The sequence below is a fragment of the Erinaceus europaeus genome, chromosome 4, assembly GCF_950295315.1.
Source record: "Erinaceus europaeus chromosome 4, mEriEur2.1, whole genome shotgun sequence".
NCBI lineage: Eukaryota > Metazoa > Chordata > Mammalia > Eulipotyphla > Erinaceidae > Erinaceus > Erinaceus europaeus.
Genome location: NC_080165.1, coordinates 19,389,562 through 19,408,463, shown reverse-complemented (window position 1 = coordinate 19,408,463; position 18,902 = coordinate 19,389,562). Strand labels below are relative to the sequence as shown.

At 51.0% G+C, this 18,902-nt stretch overlaps 1 protein-coding gene across 3 annotated transcripts; it reads left to right on the top strand.

The window, feature by feature from the left end:
• Nucleotides 1-2,302: 2,302 nt before the first annotated feature.
• Nucleotides 2,303-17,308, top strand: DENND6B (DENN domain containing 6B). 3 transcript variants are annotated; one of them, XM_060188856.1, is made up of 20 exons: nt 2,303-2,915; nt 10,274-10,312; nt 10,387-10,429; nt 12,245-12,357; nt 12,945-13,025; nt 13,605-13,710; nt 13,801-13,880; nt 13,960-14,022; nt 14,278-14,333; nt 14,858-14,980; nt 15,066-15,161; nt 15,250-15,344; nt 15,473-15,538; nt 15,706-15,770; nt 15,865-15,954; nt 16,051-16,104; nt 16,525-16,604; nt 16,693-16,795; nt 16,882-16,956; nt 17,028-17,308. In XM_060188856.1, the coding sequence occupies exons 1-20, from the start codon at nt 2,322-2,324 to the stop codon at nt 17,148-17,150; spliced, it is 2,145 nt and encodes a 714-aa protein (XP_060044839.1). In that variant the 5' UTR covers nt 2,303-2,321; the 3' UTR covers nt 17,151-17,308. The 3 variants fall into 3 exon arrangements, with proteins under 3 accessions (XP_060044839.1, XP_060044838.1, XP_007519487.2); XM_060188855.1 differs by having other exon boundaries at nt 16,507-16,604; XM_007519425.3 differs by having other exon boundaries at nt 2,304-2,915; nt 16,495-16,604.
• Nucleotides 17,309-18,902: the final 1,594 nt, after the last annotated feature.

Genomic DNA, 18,902 nt, shown 5'->3' with positions numbered 1-18,902 from the left:
ACTTAGCATCCCATGCTTGAGAGTCCTGAGTTGTGTTTTTGTTTATTTGTTTGTTTGTTTGTTTGTTTAAGATTTACTTATTTATTTATGATAGAGAGAGAAAGAGAGAGAGGAACATCATTCTGGTGCATGTAGTACTAGAGATGGAACTCAGGACCTTCTCTCTCCATTTCTCTCTGTCCTATCTAACAATGACAACATCAGTAACAACAACAATAACTACAACAACAATGAAAAACAACAAGGGCAACCAAAGGGAAAATAAATAAATAAATAAAAATTAAAAAAAATAAAAGAAACTCAGGACCATGCGCTTGTAAGTCCAGCACTTCAGCCATGGTGCCGGGGCTGTGGTGCTGCGGCTTCTTCCCTTACCACTACTGCCCCCCCTTCCACTTTTTTTATCGAGAAGTGAAAAAGAGGCTAAATATAAATCTTTAGGGCTATGACTATGAGTCAGCAATTCTGTCCCTAAGGAATTACCCAAGATAAATGAAAGTGTAACTCCACAAAGAGGATTCTTCATAGCAGTTTTATTTGTCAAAACCAACAGCTGGCCTGGTAGGGACCTGAAACTTCCTACCCTCCTCCTGACCTCAGTCTCAAGTCTTTGGCTACATTTGAGCTGTAACACTGAAGAGCTGAAACAGGAAATCCAGGCTTTTCTTTCTTTTTTTTTTTTTTCATATTTATTTATTCCCTTTTGTTGCCCTTGTTTTATTGTTGTAGTTATTATTGTTGTTATTGATGTCATCGTTGTTGGATAGGACAGAGAGAAATGGAGAGAGGAGGGGAAGACAGACAGGGGGAGAGAAAGATGGACACCTACAGACCTGCTTCACCGCTTGTGAAAAGACTTCCCTGCAGGTGGGGAGCCGGGGGCTTGAACCGGGATCCTTACGCTGGTCCTTGTGCTTTGCGCCACTCTAGCACATGTGCTACCGCCTGACTCCCCAATCTAGGCTTTTCTAATTTAACTTTATAGGACAGATAGATATTGAGAGGGGTGGGGAAATAGGGAGATAGAAAGACATCTGCAGACCAGCTTCACTGTTTGTGAAGCCTCTACCTTGTAGCTGGGGAGCAGGGGCTCCAAGCAGATCCTCATCCTTGTGCATGGTAAGACGTGCAGTCAACTGAGTGCACCACCATGCAACCCTCAACCCCTTGCATGAGTGAAAAAGCCATTGAAGTCTTGGGAGCTGTTATTTCAGCCAAGCCTATCTAGCACTACTGAACTTGGTGTGGGGAGCTCTTAATAATAAACACAAAAAGATACGTATGACATTGTCAGTTACTAAGTTACAGTCTTAGCCTCTACTTCTTAGCTGTGATACTGGCAGGGACCATGCAGCCACATTTTAGACATCGGGTACCACGGGAGGCTCTGCCTACTGGGAACAAAGGGAGGAAATAAAGACAGTAATGAGCCAGGGGAAATAGCATAATGGTTATGCAAAAAGACTTTCATACCAGTGGTCCAGGAGGTGGCACCGTTGATAAAGCATTGGGCTGTCAAGCATGAGGTCCCAATCTCTGGCAGCACATGTGCTAGAGTGATGTCTGGTTCTTTCCCTCCTACCTTTCTCATTAATAAATAAAATTAAAAAGAAAAAATTTCCTGCTAGAGGCTCTGAGACCCCAGGTTCAATCCTGAGCACAACCATAAGCCAAAATTGAGAAATGCTCTGGTCTTTCTGTGTATTTTTCCCTCTGTATATCTCTCATTATTGTACCTTCAACAATGGGAAGTCACTGTGGCTAGATATTTCTCCCCACCACAACACTGATCAGTTCCAGCTTAAGATGGGGGGTGGGGGGTGGCGCACCAGGTTAAGTGCACACACTACAGTTTACAAGGATGTGGATTCAAGCCCCCTGTCTACATTTGTAGGGGGAAAGCTTCACAAGGGGTGAAGCAGGTCTGCAGGTGTCTCTATCTATCTCTCTCCCTCCTCCTTCCCTCTCAATGTCTGTCTGTCCTAATCAATTAAATAAGTAAAATTAAAAAAAAAAAAAGATGGTGCATGGGGGTTGAACATGCACTTTGGAACCCCAGGCCTGGCTCTTTTTACATAATCATTATGTCCCCGCGTTTGGCATATTTCTCACATGCATAAACAGTCAGACGTGCGCGTGCAGACCTGAGACAGATTAAGTGGGGCACAGAAAAGCCTGGGGGAGAGGGGAAAAAAGCCTGGGGGTGAAGAATGGTACCAAAGGCTGGGATGGTATGCGTATAAGGGGAACTTTAAAAAAAAAAGATTTTTAAAAATTATTTATTTATTCCCTTTTGTTGCCCTTGTTTTAGAGGGGGCACTATGATCAGAAACCAGGACGTGACATTCTCCGCCAGCTCAAGAGTCACCCAGGAAGAAAAGAGAAATGGAAGCGGCACCGTTCGGGAATGTTCCACCTTGTCTGGACTGTGGTGGCTGGTGGAAAGGGAAGCCAGGAATGAAAAGTTTGATCACAAAGCAGATAGGCAACAGAAAGCAGCTTGCACACAGCCCCGCCCTCCCGGAAGTTCTGCGGCGACCACCGGCAGCCTTGCGGCGCAGGCGCTTCTAGTGGGTGGGCTTCGCACCAGCAGGCTGCGCTGCGCTCTTCCCGCCGCCAGGGGCGCGCAGCCTCAGCACGGCAGCTCTGGCCCGCGGCAGCCGCTCGAGTGCTCCGCGGCGTGTCGGCTACCGGCTCCCTGGCAGCCTCCGGGCCGTTTCCTTGGCAACGCACTGCCAGCCCCCGCTGCCGCCATGGAAGCGCCGTCCGGTGACGAGCCTCGCCAGGCTCGCGACCGCCTCGGTGCGCCCTTCTCCGGGACGCGGGACCCGGCGGCGCCCTGGGCGCGCTTCTCGGCCTGGCTGGAGTGCGTATGCGTGGTCACTTTCGACCTGGAGCTGGGCCAGGCGCTGGAGGTCAGCGGGGCTGGGGGCCGGGCGGACAAGGACAGGAGACAGGACTGGGGGCGGGGCCGGGGCGGGGCCGGGGGCGGGGCGAGGTCGGAGGGGCGGGGCGACCGCGGCCCGTGGAAGAACTCTGCGCCCCTGCCGCCTGCACGCTTGCCTCTCACCTACTAGGATTCCCTCCTCCAGCTCCAGTCGGAATCCAAGGGACCCTCTGACTCCTGCACCCTCCACTGTGCCCCCACCCCACCCAAGGCTGATGGCCGCACTTGCATAAGGACTGTAGTGCATTACCTCTGATACTGCCCGGGTTTGTTCTGTCTTTAAAGTCAGCCATTGTGGCTCTCCTGCTAAAGTCTTTGACACCTTGTTTCCTTAGACTCAAGCAGGCGCAGAGTCCAAATTCTTACTGTTGCCTAGATTTCTCCCTTACAGAATCTCAAGTTAAGAGGTTCTTGTTTCCAGGACCTGGGGACATAAGATAGTACAGCAGTAGCACAGCAAAATTGCATGCCTAAACCCAGCACGAGCCTGTGCCAAAGCTGAGCTCAAGTATCTATCTTTCATGAAAATTAATACTTCTTCTGGGCGGGGGTAGATCGCATAATGTTTATGCAAAGAGGCTCTCATGCCTGAGGCTCCGAAGTCTCAGGTTCAATCCTCCGAACTACCATAAGCTAGAGCTGAGCAGTGCTCTGGTGTTTCTTTTTCTCTCTCTGCATCGCTCTCAAAAAAAAATAAAATAAAATAAAGAAAATTAGTGCTTCTTATTTTTTAATAGACATCCTCGTTTCCTTAAACCATTCTCATGTATAATTTTCTAGAACTTAACCATTCATAAAGCTAATTCTGAGCAAGTACTTCTTTTTTTTTTTTTTTTTTTTTTGCTTTTTTCAAGTATTTCTTGTTTTTATTTAATTAATTAGTTTCTTTTTGTCATCACTGAGGTTTTATAGTACTGGGCCAACTTTTTCCAAATAGATAACAGCACTGAAATCTCCTCCAATGCAGTGGGTTGAGTAGACTTTTTTTGTTGTCGTTGTTGTAGTTATTGTTGTTGATGGTGTTGTCATTGTTGGATAGGACAGAGAGAAATGGAGAGAGGAGGAGACAGAGAGGGGGAGAGAAAGAGAGACACCTGCAGACCTGCTTCATTGCCCGTGAAGCGACTCCCCTGCAGTTGGGGAGCCCAGGACTGGAACCGCAGGTCCTTGTGCTTTGCGCCATGTGCGCTTAACCCGTTGCGCTACTGCCCAACCCCCGGGGGTGAGTATTCTTTACCTGGGGAGCAAGTATTCTTCAAAATGCTATGTGCACAGGCCTGGGAAATAGCTCACTTGACTTGTGTACCGCTTTGCCATGTGTGCAGCTCAGGTTCGAGCCTGGCCCCCATACACTGAAGCAAAGAAACTGGGTACTCTTATGCTTTTCACTTTCTGTGCCTCTAAAAAATAACAAAACAGGGGCTGGGCGGCACACCTGGTTGAGCGCACATGTTACAGTGCTGCAAGGACCCAGCTTTGAGCCCCCGCCCCACCTGTAGGGGGAAAGCTTTGCGAGTGATGAAGCAGGGCTGCAGGTGTCTCTCTGTCTCTCTCCCACTCTATCTCCCCCTTCCTTCTCGATTTCGGACTGTCTCTATCCAATAAATAAATAAATAAATAAATAAATAAATATAATAATAACAACAAAAAAAAAGACAAAAAGGGAGTCCGGTGGTAGCACAGCGGGTTAAGCGCACATGGCACAAAGCGCAAGGACCAAAGAAAGGATCAGGATTCGAGCCCCCGGCTCCCCACCTGCAGGGGAGTCGCTTCACAAGCAGTGAAGCAGGTGTGTAGGGGTCTCTCTCTCTCCTTCTCTGTCTTCCCCTGCTCTCTCCATTCTTCTCTGTCCTATGCAGCAACGACAACAACAATAAAACAACAAGGGCAACAAAAGAGAATAAATAAATATTTAAAAAATAGGAAAAAAAAGGAAAAAAATAATAAAACAAAATGCTGTATGTGTGTCTGGGTAACTTGTTTATCAACAAGGAGTTTCCCTATTCCCCACCTGGAGGTGGGATACTTCACAAGCTGTGAAGCAGGTTTACAGGTGTCTGTCTCTTCCCCTATCTCTCCCTCCCCTCTCAATTTTTCTCTGTCCTATCAAATAAAATCCAAAGGAAAAAAATAAGATAAAAAAGGGGAGGAAATGGCCACCAGGAGCAGCGGAATCATAGCGCAGGCACTGAGCCCCAGTGATAGAACCAGATGGCAATAAAGTAACTAAATAAATGCTGTGTGTGTGCCCAGGAGATAGTGCAGTGGATACAGCATTGAATTCTCAAACATAGGGCAGAGGGTAGATAGCATAATGGTTATGCAAACAGATTCTCATGCCTGAGGCTCCAAAGTCCCAGGTTCAATCCCCCACCCACCATAAGCCAGAGCTGAACAGTGCTCTGGTTAACAAAAAAAGAGAGAGAGTCGGGCAGTAGCGCAGCAGGTTAAGCACAAGTGGCGCAAAGTGCAAGGACCCGCCTAAGGATCGAGGTTTGAGCCCCCAGCTTCCCACCTGCAGGGGAGTCACTTCACAGGCGGTGAAGCATGTCTGCAGGTGTCTATAAAAATAAATAAATAAAAATTCTCAAACATGAGGCCCTGAGTTCAGTTCCTGACATCAGATATGCCAGAGTGACACCATCTGTCATATGCTGTCACCATCTTCCTCATTTTATTTTGTTGTTGGTTTTTTTTTTTTTTTTTTTTTTTTTTTTTTAATTTGTTGTTGGTTTTTTAACCAGCTTTGGCTTATGGTGGTGTTGGGGATTGAACTTGTGACATTTGGTGCCTCAAGCATGAAAGTCTCTTCACAAAACCATTATAGTATCTCCCTAACCCTCTCCCTCCTCCTCTTTCCTTTTTTTTATATATATTTATTTATTTTCCCTTTTGTTGCCCTTGTTGTTTATTATTGTTATTATTGTTGTTGTTATTGCTATTGTTGTTGTTGGATAGGATAGAGAGAAATGGAGAGAGGAGGGCAAGACAGAGGGGGAAAGAAGACAGACACCTGCAGACCTGCTTCGCTGCCTGTGAAGCGACTCCCCTGCAGGTGGGGAGCCGGGGGCTCAAACCTGGATCCTTATGAGAGTCCTTGTGCTTCATGCTATGTGTGCTTAACCTGCTGTGCTACCATCTGACTCCCCCCTTTCCTTTTAACTTTTTTTTTTAGTATTTATTTATTCCCTTTTGTTGCCCTTGTTGCAGTCATTGTTGTTGTTATTGATGTCATCGTTGTTGGATAGGACAGAGAAATGGAGAGAGGAGGGGAAGAGAGGGGGAGAGAAAGACAGACACCTGCAGACCTGCTTCACCACCTGTGAAGCGACCCCCACTGTAGTTGGGGAGCCAGGGGCTCGAACCAGGATCCTCACGCTGGTCCTTTGCGCTTCGTGCCACATGTACGTAACCCACTGCACTACTGCCCAACTGCCTCCTTCCTTCCTTTCTCCCTCCTTTCCCCCCTCCCTCTCTCTCTCTCTTTCTTTCTTTCCTCCAGGCTTATCACTGGCACTTGGTGCCAGCACTATGAATCCAGTGCTCCGGGCAGCCATTTTATTGGATAAAACAAAGAGAAATTGAGATGGAGTATTGCACCCAAGTAAAAGACTCTGGGGTGGGTGGGTGGATGGGGAGAATACAGGTCCATGAAAGATGATGAATGACATAGTGGGGGTTGTATTGTTAAATGGGAATCTGGGGAATGTTATGCATGTACAAACTATTGTATTTACTGTTGAATGTAAAACATTAATTCCCCAATAAAGAAATAAATTATTAAAAAAAAAGAAATAAATTAGTTAAAAAAAAAAAAAAAACAGAAAAAAAAAAATCCAGCCATTCCAAGCCAAAGCTAACTGCTTGAACCAGAGGTTAGAAAGGGACATGGCCCAAGAGCTCTTGGGTTTTGGGGTGTTGACTAAGAGTCTGGGGTTATGTCAGAGGGGCACAGTAAAAAAAAAAAAAGAAATTGAGAGGAGAGGGGGAAAGAGGAAGACAAACACCCGCAGACTTGTTTCATCACTTGTGAATCGATCCCCTGCCGGTGGGGAGTGGGGGCTAGATCCTGGATCCTTGTGTGGGTCCCTGTGCTTCACTGGATGCACCACCACCCAACCTTCCTCTGGCTTTCTCTTTCCTTTCATTCTTTCCTTCATGCTTCCTCTTTCCCTCATAAATAAATAAATAAATAAATAAATAAATAACTTTTTTTTTTGCCTCCAGGGTTATTGCTGGGGCTCGGTGCCTGCACTATGAACCCACTGCTCCTGGAGACTGTTTTTCCCTTTTGTTGCCCTTGTTGTTTATCATTATTGTTATTGTTGTTGCTGTCATTGTTGTTGCATAGGACAGAGAAAGATAGACACCTGCAGACCTGCTTCACCGCTTGTGACGAAATCCCCCTGCAGATAGGGAGCCGGGGACTCCAACCAGAATCCTTACGCTGGTTCTTGCACTTCACACCATGTGCGCTTACTTAACCCGCTGCACTACCACCCAGCCCCTCCGTTGTTTTTTTTTAATTCTTTTTATTTATTTATTTTGCCTTTTGTGCCTTTGTTGTTTTATTGTTCTTGTTATTGTTGTCATTAATGTCATCATTCGATAGGACAGAGAGAAATGGAGAGAGGAAGGGAAGACAGAGAGGGGTTGGTGGTGGTGCACCTGGTTGAATGCACATATTACAATGCATATGGACCTGGGTTCAAGCCCCCGGCCCCCACCTGTAGGGGGGTAGCTAGCTTTGCGAGTGATGAAGCAGTACTGCAGTTGGTTCTCTGTCTCTCTCTCCCCCTCTACCACTCCCTTCCCTCTCAATTTCAGGCTGTCTCTATCCAATAAATAAAGATAATTTGAAAATTTTTTTTTAAGATTTTTTTTTTTTTAAAAGTGGTTCGGGAGGTGGTGCAGTGGATAAAGCATTGAACTGTCAAGCATGAGGTCCTGAGTTCAGTCCACGGCAGCACATGTACCAGCACATATACCTCTCTCTATCTCTCTCCTATCTTTCTCATTAATAAATAAAATCTTTTTTTTTAAAGACTTTTTTTTTTGCCACCAGAATAGAGTTATTGCTGGGATTTATATCTGTACAATATAAAAAAGAGGGGAAGACAGAGAGGGGGAGAGAAAGACAGACACCAGCAGACCTGCTTCACTGCTTGTGAAGCGACCCCCCTGCAGGTGGGGAGCGGGGGCTGGAACCTGGTCCTTGCTCTAGTCCTTGCCCTTGGCGCCATGTGCGCTTAACCCACTGCGCTACTGCTCCCCAATTTCTCTTTTTCTGATACTAACAGGGAGACACCTGTAGCATTGCTCCACCACTTGGAGTCTTGAGCCAGTCCTCGTGCATGATGACATGTGCACTCTACCTGGTACTCTACCACCCAGCCCCTCAAAAAAAGACGATTTAACATCTGACCTTGTAGTAGACAGCTAGATCCTCATGTAAACACTTGTTCTCTGGTATCTCAGACAGTCAGTGTCCCTGCGTGGGGCACAATACTGCACACACAAGAATAGGAAGAAGCACATTTGGTTTTTGTTTTATTTTTGCATAATTTATGTTTTATGGACTTCAAGTATTGAACCGAATAGAATTTGATATGCTCCAAGCACTCATTTATCAACATCAAGTAAACTGTTCTCTTTTTAAAAGTATTTACTTATGGGAGTCAGGCAGTAGCAGAGCAGGTTAAGTGCACATGGCACAAAGTACAAGGACCGGCTTAAGGATCCTGGTTCGAGCCCCCTGGCTCCCCACCTGCAGCGGAGTCACTTCACAGGCGGTGAAGCAGGTCTGCAGCTGTCTGTCTTTCTCTCCCCCTCTGTCTTCCCCTCCTCTCTCCATTTCCCTCTGTCCTATCTAACAATGACAACATCAATTACATCAACAATAATAATAGTAAAAAAATGGCAACAAAAGGGAAAATAAATAAATTTTTTAAAAAGTTTTAAATTTTATTTACTTATTTCTTTATTTCACTACTGCCGTCACCAAAGGTCTGTGTCTCCATCTCTCTACTATAGATAACTATTCTAATTCTCCCACAGCCTTGAAAATCAGTTGCCTTTTTTAATTGGGTTGTTCTTTTTCTTTTCCCTGAGCTGTATGAGTTCTTTATAGACATTTGATATTAACTGCTTTACTGAAGTGTTGTGTGCAAATCTTTTTCCATTTTTTTGGGTGAAAGAAGTACTTTTGAAGCTTGGAGGCCCAGGTCATACTTTGAGAAGCACTGTCCCTAGGGGGTCGGGTGGTAGCGCAGCGGGTTAAGTGCACATGGCGCAAAGTGTAAGGACGGGTATAAGGAACTGAGCCCCCGGCTCCCCACCTGCAGGGGAGTCCTTCACAGGCGGTGAAGCAGGTCTGCAGGTGTCTGTCTTTCTCTTACCCTCTCTGTCTTCCCCTCCTCTCTCCATTTCTCTCTGTCCTATCCAACAATGAATGACATCAACAACAATTATAACCACAACAAGGACAACAAAGGGGGGGGGGGAATGGCCTCCAGGAGCAGTGGATTCATGGTGCAGTCACTGAGCCCAGCAATAACCCTGGAGGCAAAAAAAAAAAAAAGAAGCTCTGTCCCAAAGCTTATTTCTTAAAGCAGAGTGTGTTCTAGGAGCAGCCCATATTGATAAAGAAAGGTCTGGGAGGGTCCCTGTCCTCAAGGCACCTGGAATGTAGCCAAGGGGGCAGAAACCCAAGTGATATGGTCACAGGAAGCAGTGTCTTCACATCAGTGAAGCTGCAGGTCCAGCCAGGGCACATCAGTGTTGCAGAGAGCCCAGGACATCCAGCTCCCTACGAGCCTCCTTAAGGGATATTTGGAGTAAGGACTGTACCATTCTGGCTTCCTGCTTGTGCACCAAGCTGCCAGACCTGGGCTCTGGGCCTTGTGAGGCTGCCTCCTCCAGAGTTTGACCTGTCACCAGGTCACTCTGAGCCCTCCTTGGACTCTCATTTACTGTCTGTGCTTTCACTGTCTACTTACTCCCAGGCAGGGGGAGGCTTAGGGCTCATCAATCTGCCCAAACTCACTTTTTGTAGTTAGTACCAGAGCCCAGGGCTCACACTGCTGTAAGGTACAGGTCAAAAGGTTCCAGACCCCTGACTTGTGGGAATTGGGGCCAGGCAGCTCAAGGTGCTGTCATGAGGCAAAGAAAAAAAAAAAAAAAAAAAGGAAGCCCAAGGGTTTTGGTCAACAGAAGGGAAGGGAATCAAAATCGGGAAACCGAGGGACGAGTGGAACACCTGCATCTCCCCCAAACGAGCTCACCACCTCCGCTGGAATGACTCACCTGGTGCTCTGTCCCCCACAGCTGGTGTACCCCAGTGACTGTCGGCTCACAGACAAGGAGGTAGGTCCCAGCCCTCATGGGAGCAGACGGCCCCCTGGAGCAAGCCAGCCCTCACTGGGTTTCTTGTGTTTCAGAAAAGCAGCATCTGCTATCTGTCCTTTCCGGACTCCCACTCAGGTAAGTGACCTGACTCTGACCTCCATGAGGAGATGGGGAAAGGAGGCTATACAGGACCCCCTGTGACCTAGCCCAGGGGCACTGCAGGTGCCAGTCTCTGCCCAATCTCACCCCCACACAGCAACAGAGGGAGTGGTGGGGCTAGTCCCCTTTACCCTAGTATGGAGCCTCCCAGACTGGGGCCTGACCTTTGCTGCTTCCCATATTCAGTGCCTCTTTTTGTTTCTTAGCTTTACTTCTTCCTCTTCTTCTTCTTCTTCTTTTAATGAGACCAATTAGGGCATCATTCTATCATTTATGATGTTCTGTTTGCTTTTATCTTTCTTGTTTTTTTACTTTTCTCCAGGGTTAGTACTGGGACTCAGTGCCTGCACTACAAATCCACTGCTCCGGGAGGCCATTTTTTCCCCATTTTTGTTGCCCTTGTTGTTGTTACTGTTATTATTTGCTATTGTTGTTGGATAGGACAGAGAAATCAAGAGAGGAGGGGGAGACAGAGAGGGGAAGAAAAAGACAGACACCTGCAGACCTTCACAACTTGTGAAGTGACCTCCCTGCAGGTGAGGAGCTGGGGGCTTGAACCAGGATCCTTGTACTGGTCCTTATGCTTTGCACCATTTGTATTTAACCCGGTGCAATACCGCCCAGCCCTTGTCTTTCTTGTTTATACGCAGTGCTTAAGAATGAATCTGGAGGGGGTCAAGCAGTAGTGCAGCAGTTAAACGCACATGGTGTGAAGCACAAGGACCGGTATAAGGATCCCGGTTCGAGCCCCCGGCTCCCTACCTGCAGAGGAGTCGCTTCACAGGCAGTGAAGCAGGTCTGCAAATGTCTGTCTTTCTCTCCTCCTCTCTCTTCCCTTCCTCTCTTGATTTCTCTCTGTCCTATCCAACAACCATGACATCAGTAACATCAGTAATAACCACAACAATAAAAACAGCAAAGGCAACAAAAGGGGAAAAAATAGCCTCCAGGAGCAGTGGATTCATGGTGCAGGCACTGAGCCCCAGCAATAACCCTGGAGGCTAAATAAATAAATAAATAAATAAATAAAAATTAAAATAAATTTAAAAAAAATGAATCTGGAGCCTCATGCATGCCAGGCCTATACTCTGCCACTGAGCCACCTCCTTCGTATCTGGTTTTCTTTCTTTACTTTTTTTTTAAGTATTTATTTATTTATTTCAGTAGAGACAGAGAGAAATGCAGAGGGGAGGGGGAGATAGAGAGGGAGAGAGACAGAGAGACACCTGCAGCCCTGCTTCACCACTGGTGGAGATTTCCCCCTGCAGGTGGGGGTCAGAGGCTTAGAACCCAGGTCCTTGTGCATTGTAACATGTGTGCTCAGCCAGGTGCACCACCACCTGGCCCCTACTTTTCTCTTTTTAATGATTTATTATTTATTTATGGAGGTGGGGGGTGGGACACAGAAAACCAGAGCATCAGTCTGGTGTGTGCAGTGCCAGGGACTGAACTTCGGATTTCATACTTGAGAGTCCAAAGCTTTATCCACTGCACCATCCCAGGCTGTGTGTCTGTTTTTTTGTCCCAGGCAGGCTGAATGGAACCCAATACGCAGGCCTCCTGGACTCCCCCATTATAGTGGGTGCGGTAGGGCTGTGTGGGGCCCCTGTGTTGTATCCATTCAGACCTCTCAGGAGCAGGGTGGCAGAATCAGGACTCAGGCTGGTGAGCTGGGCTTTTCCTTTGGGCACTGACAGCCTGGCTGAGGCTAATCCCAAAGGGCCCTTACTGCCACCCCCCAGCCCCCAGGGCTGGAATAGGAGGCTTCAGCCATGATGCTTCTACTCCCAGGCTGTCTTGGGGACACTCAGTTCAGTTTCCGTATCCGTCAGTGTGGAGGCCACAGGAGCCCCTGGCACACCAATGACAAGCATTATGACAGTGGGGTCCCCATGTCACTGCAGGTGAGAATGAACTTCCTTGAGGGTCTGCCTCTTTCCCTTTTCCCATAGGCCAAGAGTCCCCTCAAAATAGCTATCAGCACCATGTGACAGGAAAGGTGCTGGCCAGGCCTAGCCACAGGGCTGCAGCTGTTGCAAACCCTATAGGCCAGCCTATAGCCCTATACCTCAGTTCCAACTGGGGGTGGATTAGTCCTTCTGGGAACTCACTGGGGTGCCAGGTGCTTGTTCGACCATGCATGAGACAGGGCAGAGTTCAGTCCTTGGAGGCTGGCTCAGTCCCTCAGGTCCTCAAAGTCTGCGTGCACTCCACTCTGCCAAGTTGGGCATGGTCTAGGTATCGCTCACTTTTAAGCCTCCACCTTGGCTCGGGGGTGGTCTGGTGGCTGAGAGGAAGTTGAAGGACCAGCTGCAGAGTAAGGGCTGGCATGGCCCTTGGAGTCTCCCTAGCTTTCTCTTTGGCAGCCCCTCCTGCTCTTGCTGGGATCTCATCCCTGACTGTGTTCATCGTAGTCTCAGCAGGACGGTCTGGGTAGGGAAAAGGGAGCGCAGGCAGCAGACACTGCCTGACCCACACCACCTCATTGCAGAGGGAGCCTGCACACTACTTCGGCTATGTGTACTTCAGGCAGGTGAAGGACAGCTCTGTAAAGAGGGGCTACTTCCAGAAGGTGAGCACATGGTTGTTCTGGGGGCTGGCTCTTGATGTGTGTGTGTGTGTGTGTGTGTGTGTGTCATCAGGAGGGACTATGGGATAGACCCAGGGTCTAATTTAAGCAAGGGAAGACCCACTCCTGTAGCTTGGCACTGGGAGGAGCCCACTGTCTTGGGCAGCAGAGCCAGAGGTAGCGGGAGTGTGCTGTACTGAGTGCTTCTCGGGCTCCTTCTTACCCAGTATCACACCCACAGCCTCTGTCTTGCTCTTGGGGGACATCCAGTTATTCCTCCAGGATGAGAACAGCTTTAGCCTGAAACTCAGACAGCAAAAGCAAAAACTGTGTGACCCCTGGGGAGATCATTCCAGAAAGTTTGGTCATGCATATTTCCTTCTGAACAGCTCAATTCTAGTCCCATCTTATGGGGGTGTGCTATATGGGGCTTCCTCCTGTCTAATAATTGGGCTACATTTGGGGACCTCTGTTCTATAGACATAATCCCTTAGCCAGTTCTGGGTAAGCCAGGCATGAGGGACCTGCCCAGCCTCTGTGAATGGCTGGGGTAACATCTCACCAGCCCTCTGGGCCCTGCAGTCTCTGGTGCTAGTGTCCCGCCTGCCCTTCATCCGGCTGTTCCAGGCACTGCTGGGCCTCATGGCTCCAGAGTACTTCGACAAGCTGGCACCCTGCTTGGAAGCAGGTGAGTGGCCTCCAGGTGTGCCCAGAGTGGTGTCAGCTGCCTGGACACAGCCCCTGGTGCCTCCTGACCGTTGGCCCCCTCTGCCCACAGTGTGTAATGAGATCGACCAGTGGCCAGCCCCCACTCCCGGGCAGACCCTGAATCTGCCCATCATGGGACTCGTCCTCCAGGTGAGACTGTCGGCGGGTGGGGACCCAGGTGTGTGAAGACACCTGCTCCTGGCTGGCAGCCACTCCCTTCACCCCCCAGGTGCGTGTGCCATCCAGGGTGGACAAGCCTGAGTCCAGTCCTCCCAAGCAGTGCGACCATGAGGTGAGGGCCTGGCTCCTGGGTCAGGAGCACCTGCCTGCCTCACCCTTCCCACCTGCTGGGTGCCCTGTAGTTAGGTGCCCTATGGCCAGACCCCTGGCAGTACTAGGAGCCTACAGCTCTGTGCTGGGGATGGGCAGGTCTGGGGGGTCGGGGTCATGCCCCTAGGGCTCTCCTGGGATGAAAGTTACTTTGGGGGGCTTTGGGGACATTATCTTAGCTTCTGGCCGGACCCCATCTGCCCACTCCCACCCCCAGAACCTGCTGCCAGCCCCTGTGATCCTCACCAGTGTTCATGAGCTGGACCTGTTCAGGTGAGCCCATGGGTGCTGCCCACACAGACCACAAGTGAGGCATGAAGCTTAGTCCTGGATAGGTGGGGGCCGCTGGGAGGACTTCCCCTTCCAGAGTTCTGCGAGGGGAGATGGCACAGAACAGGAACCACTGTCCCAGGGTCTGCACAGTGAGCAGGAAGATTCTGGAAGGTGGAGGCAGGGAGGGGAGCATCTGTGTTGAGAGATACCCACTGCCTAAAACTACCCCTCTCCTGGTGAGTTTTTTAGGCACTGGGATTTGCATCCTGTACCATGCAGACTTACAGAAGCCAGGGCTGCTGGCTTAGGCATGGCTGAGTGTGGCTGAGCCCACAGCAGAGAGACCATTAGGTGGGACTCACTCTTGATGTCTTGAAATGTCTTCAACATTGTCCTCCCTTGGCCGGTGCCCCAGGGTGCAGCCTGGGCTGATAGGAGTGAGGAGCGAGGAGGTATTGAGGACTGGAAACCCTGAACATTCCCCTCCACGCGCATGCCCCCCCCCCCCACTTACCCGGCACCAGGTGCTTCCAGCCTGTGCTGACCCACGTGCAGACCCTGTGGGAGCTCATGCTGCTCGGGGAGCCCCTGGTGGTCCTGGCGCCCTCGCCCGCTATGTCCTCAGAGCTGGTGCTGGCCTTGACCAGGTAGGCAGGCAGCAGGGGGACAGGGCTGTGGGCGGTGGCTGGCTCTGTGTGTTCACCGTGCCTTTGTGCTCTGCCCCGCCCCCAGCTGCCTGCAGCCCCTCAAGTTCTGCTGCGACTACCGCCCCTACTTCACCATCCACGACAGCGAGTTCAAGGAGTTCACCACGCGCACGCAGGCCCCGTAAGTGTGGTGCCCTCTGCCCTTGCTCTGCCTCCCGGGGCTGGCCTCAGCCTCTTCTCTCCCTTCCTCCCTCTTTCTCTCTCTCTAGACCAAATGTGATCCTAGGCGTCACAAACCCTTTCTTTATCAAAACACTCCAGCATTGGCCCCACATTCTCCGAGTTGGGGAGCCTAAGATGTCGGGTGAGACCACCAGCTTTTCTGCCCAGGGGTCCTGGGGAGGGTTCGGGGTGGGGGGGCTCAGGCCCACCACAAGGGGCCTACAGGTAGCAGAGCTGCAGTGCTGAGCGTGGCCACGGATTGTTCCCTAGGGGACCTTCCTAAGCAGGTCAAGCTGAAGAAGCCCTCGAGGCTGAAGACCCTGGACACAAAGCCAGGTATGTGCCATTGGGCTGCACCTGGGTGGGGCTCCCTGCTTCAAGGTGTGTGTGTGTGTGTAGGGGTGTGTAGGGGGCAGGGCCATTGTGCAGGCACCCTAGTGGGGCTTGGGAGCTTGTGGGAGGAGGCCCCTGTGGACAGGGCTACAGTTCTCCCCTCCTGCCAGGCCTCTACACCACATACACAGCCTTCCTGCACCGAGACAAAGCTCTGCTCAAACGGCTGCTCAAGGTACGGAAGGTTTGCTCAGCATGTTGAGGGTACACGTGGCCTGGCTGCAGTGGGGCTCACCTCCTCTCCCTTCCATGCCCCCTCCCCACCACAGGGCCTACAGAAGAAGCGGCCCTCTGATGTGCAGACAGCACTGCTGAGGCGCCACCTCCTGGAGCTCACCCAGAGCTTCATCATCCCCCTGGTAGGGCCTGGTGGCTGAGGGCAGGGCTGGGGCAGTGGGGGGACTGTGACCCCATGCTCACCTCTGCCTTCCCCTCTGCTCCCCGCCCCTCCCCAGGAGCACTACATGGCCAGCCTCATGCCCCTGCAGAAGAGCATCATGCCCTGGAAGGTGGGAGGTCCTGGTGGAGTTGGGAGAGGGCTGGGAGGGTGCGGCCCGTCCTGATTTGAAAGAGAGGAGGTCTAGAGCAGTGGCAGGGAGGAGGCCAGCTGTTTTCTGGGGCCCCAGGGGCTCTGGGTTGTCCCCATGTCTATCAGACAGCCCTCAGGGAGCAGAGATGGGGCCCACACAGAGGGGCCCAAGGCCCTCCTGTCTGTCTCAGGTACAGGGAGGACTGAGGGCCCTTGGACGCGACCAAGGAGCATGTCTGGAAGTGTCTTGGTGTGTGTTGGAGGGTAGAGTGGGGAGGGGCACTCTGACCAGCTGAGGTGCAGCATACGGAGCTGTCACTCAGGCTACTGGGGTCACGAGGGTCCTGGGCTCACCAGGCCCCTGCCTCAGACCCCCCCGCAGATCCGCCCCTTCCACCAGGATGACTTCCTTCATAGCCTGGAGCATGCAGGGCCCCAGCTAACCTGCATCCTGAAAGGTGACTGGCTGGGCCTCTATAGGTGGGTACCCACTGATGGGGTGCTGGGGCTGCCTGTGCCCACTCCTGACACAGGCTCAGCCCGGAGCCACCCCCTTTCGCACCCACAGGCGCTTCTTCAAGTCCCCCCATTTTGATGGCTGGTATCGGCAGCGGCACAAGGAGATGGCCCAGAAACTGGAGGCCCTGCACCTTGAGGCCATCTGTGAGGCGGTAAGGGGTGGCGGGGTGGGGCGGGGCGGGGTGAAGGCTCAGGCTAGGGAAGCCTTGGGATGGACCTCCCATCTGGTTCCCGGCAGAACATCGAGACCTGGATGAGGGACAAGTCTGAGGTGGAGGTTGTGGATCTGGTTCTGAAACTTCGGGAAAAACTGGTGAGCCAGCTTCTGGTCCTTCCCAACCCATCCTGAATGTCACCCGGCCCTGACCGCTGCTGTCCTTGCAGGTGCGGGCACAGGGTCACCAGCTCCCTGTGAGTGAGGCAACACTGCAGCGGGTGAGACTGTACATCGAGAAGGCCATTGGCTCCCTGCCCAAGGACCTGCAGACTGTCCTGTGCCCCTGCTAGGATTGGGCCTGGACACCTCTGGGGTTTGGGTCTGGCTGATCTTTCTCCTTCCCGCTGAGAGCGGACCTGAGAACACAAGCGAGCCCGCCACCCAAGCTCCAGGCAGCTTCCCAGCCTTGGTGTCCAGCCTGCGCAGTAAAGGTGGTATTTCGACTGCAGCCTGGGCCCTGACTGTTGGCAGCTTATGCGTGGGCCAGAGCCTGCTCTCCCCCTGGACCCCATATGCCCTCTACAGGCTTGGGGGTGGAGCCAGCTGTGCACCACGCTGTTCTGGGCACCCATCCACCTGCTCCCTGCTAGCCCATGGGTTGTATTTTATTTTTATCCCCACCAGGCTGCCCAGACCAAGAAAGAAGAAAGCAGCTGGCAGGGCAGACCCCTACCCTACAACCAACTACCCATCCTGCCTCCCACTGGGGGAGCCCTGCCTAGAGTCACTGGCTTAGGAGGGGCAGAGCCTGCTTTGTCCCACTGGAGTTCTACCTTGTGGTCTACCAGCATGCCACCAGGGGGCAGTATGGTGCCTGGCACTAGAGGACCTGCCATTGTGCAGGGTTCCATTACCACAACTCCATGGCCATCCTTCAAGGACTGTCCTCATTGGTACTGTCAAGGGCACTTCAGGTGTCTCTCCTGTGCCCACCATTTGCCATGTGAAACCTGGGGGGTTTCTGGACTGTAGTGTGCTCCAGCTCCCCACACACACAATTGAAGTTTTCAACATCATAGCAACCTGCAGTTCCAATTCCTAGAGCTATCATAGTTCAGCACAGGTCACTGCACTGTCAGCCTGTAAGATGGCCAGAGAAAGGGGGTGATTGTGCAGAATGGACCCAGAGACTCCACTTCTCCCAGGCTGGACTTGGCAAAACCAAGGGACAGCAGCAGACACTGGTCACAGAACTGCTGGTGTCCACCCTGACTATGATCTTGGATAGCCTATCCTTGTCCTCACCCCTTTTTTAAAATTAAATTTTATTAATGTGTATGGCAGGGTTCAGCATCACTGTGGCACATGTCATATTGAGGATCGAACTCAGGACCTCATGCTTGAGAGTCTTAATGCTTTATCCATGTGCCATCTCCCAGAATGTCCCTGTCCCCATTCCACAGAGAGCAAAGCTCAGTCTGGTGCATCTTCCAAGGACACACTGCAGTGGAACAGAGATAGGCAGAGGCAGGAGATCTCCTTCTGTCGAAGGACAAGCTTGAGACCTTAGTATGAGAAACATGCCTAGTTGGCCCCAAATGCCACAAGTGAGTGGCCTACACTTGTCTGTAGGGGTGGCCTCTGCACTGAGAACAGGATATCAAGGGCATCTGCTGACACCTCCTCATGTGACTGACAGGCTGGAGCTCTGCCTGAACTCCACAGAAGGGTGAGGGACTGGAGAAGGCCTTCTGTCAGCCCTCACTCAAGGCCTTGTTCCAACGCCCATGAGTGAGTTCTGGACAGGCAGTTCCATTCTTGCCTGATCCCCCAGAGCCATGCCTTCCAGGAATGTGTGTCCCATAAAACCATGACTCTCCCTAGGAAGGTTATACCCCAAATAATCAGTCCAGCATGTGTTCCCACAGCATAAGGTCACCTCCCGAATTTTTTTTTTTTCCAAAGATTGATTTATTGATGAGAGAGAAAGAGGAGAGAGAATCAGAGCGCCACATGCAATGCTGGGGATCTAACTCAGGACCTCATGCTTGAGAGTCCAATGATTTACCTACTGCACCCCCCCCCAGGGTGCTGTTTTACTT

Bases quoted from the DNA above. Each gene is read 5' to 3' on its own strand.
- DENND6B (XM_007519425.3), top strand. From the start codon at position 2,322: ATGATCAGAAACCAGGACGTGACATTCTCCGCCAGCTCAAGAGTCACC. The intron at 15,539-15,705 runs GTATGTGCCATT...CCCTCCTGCCAG, and splicing joins GACCCTGGACACAAAGCCAG to GCCTCTACACCACATACACA. The intron at 16,105-16,494 runs GTGGGAGGTCCT...CCCCTGCCTCAG, and splicing joins AGAGCATCATGCCCTGGAAG to ACCCCCCCGCAGATCCGCCC.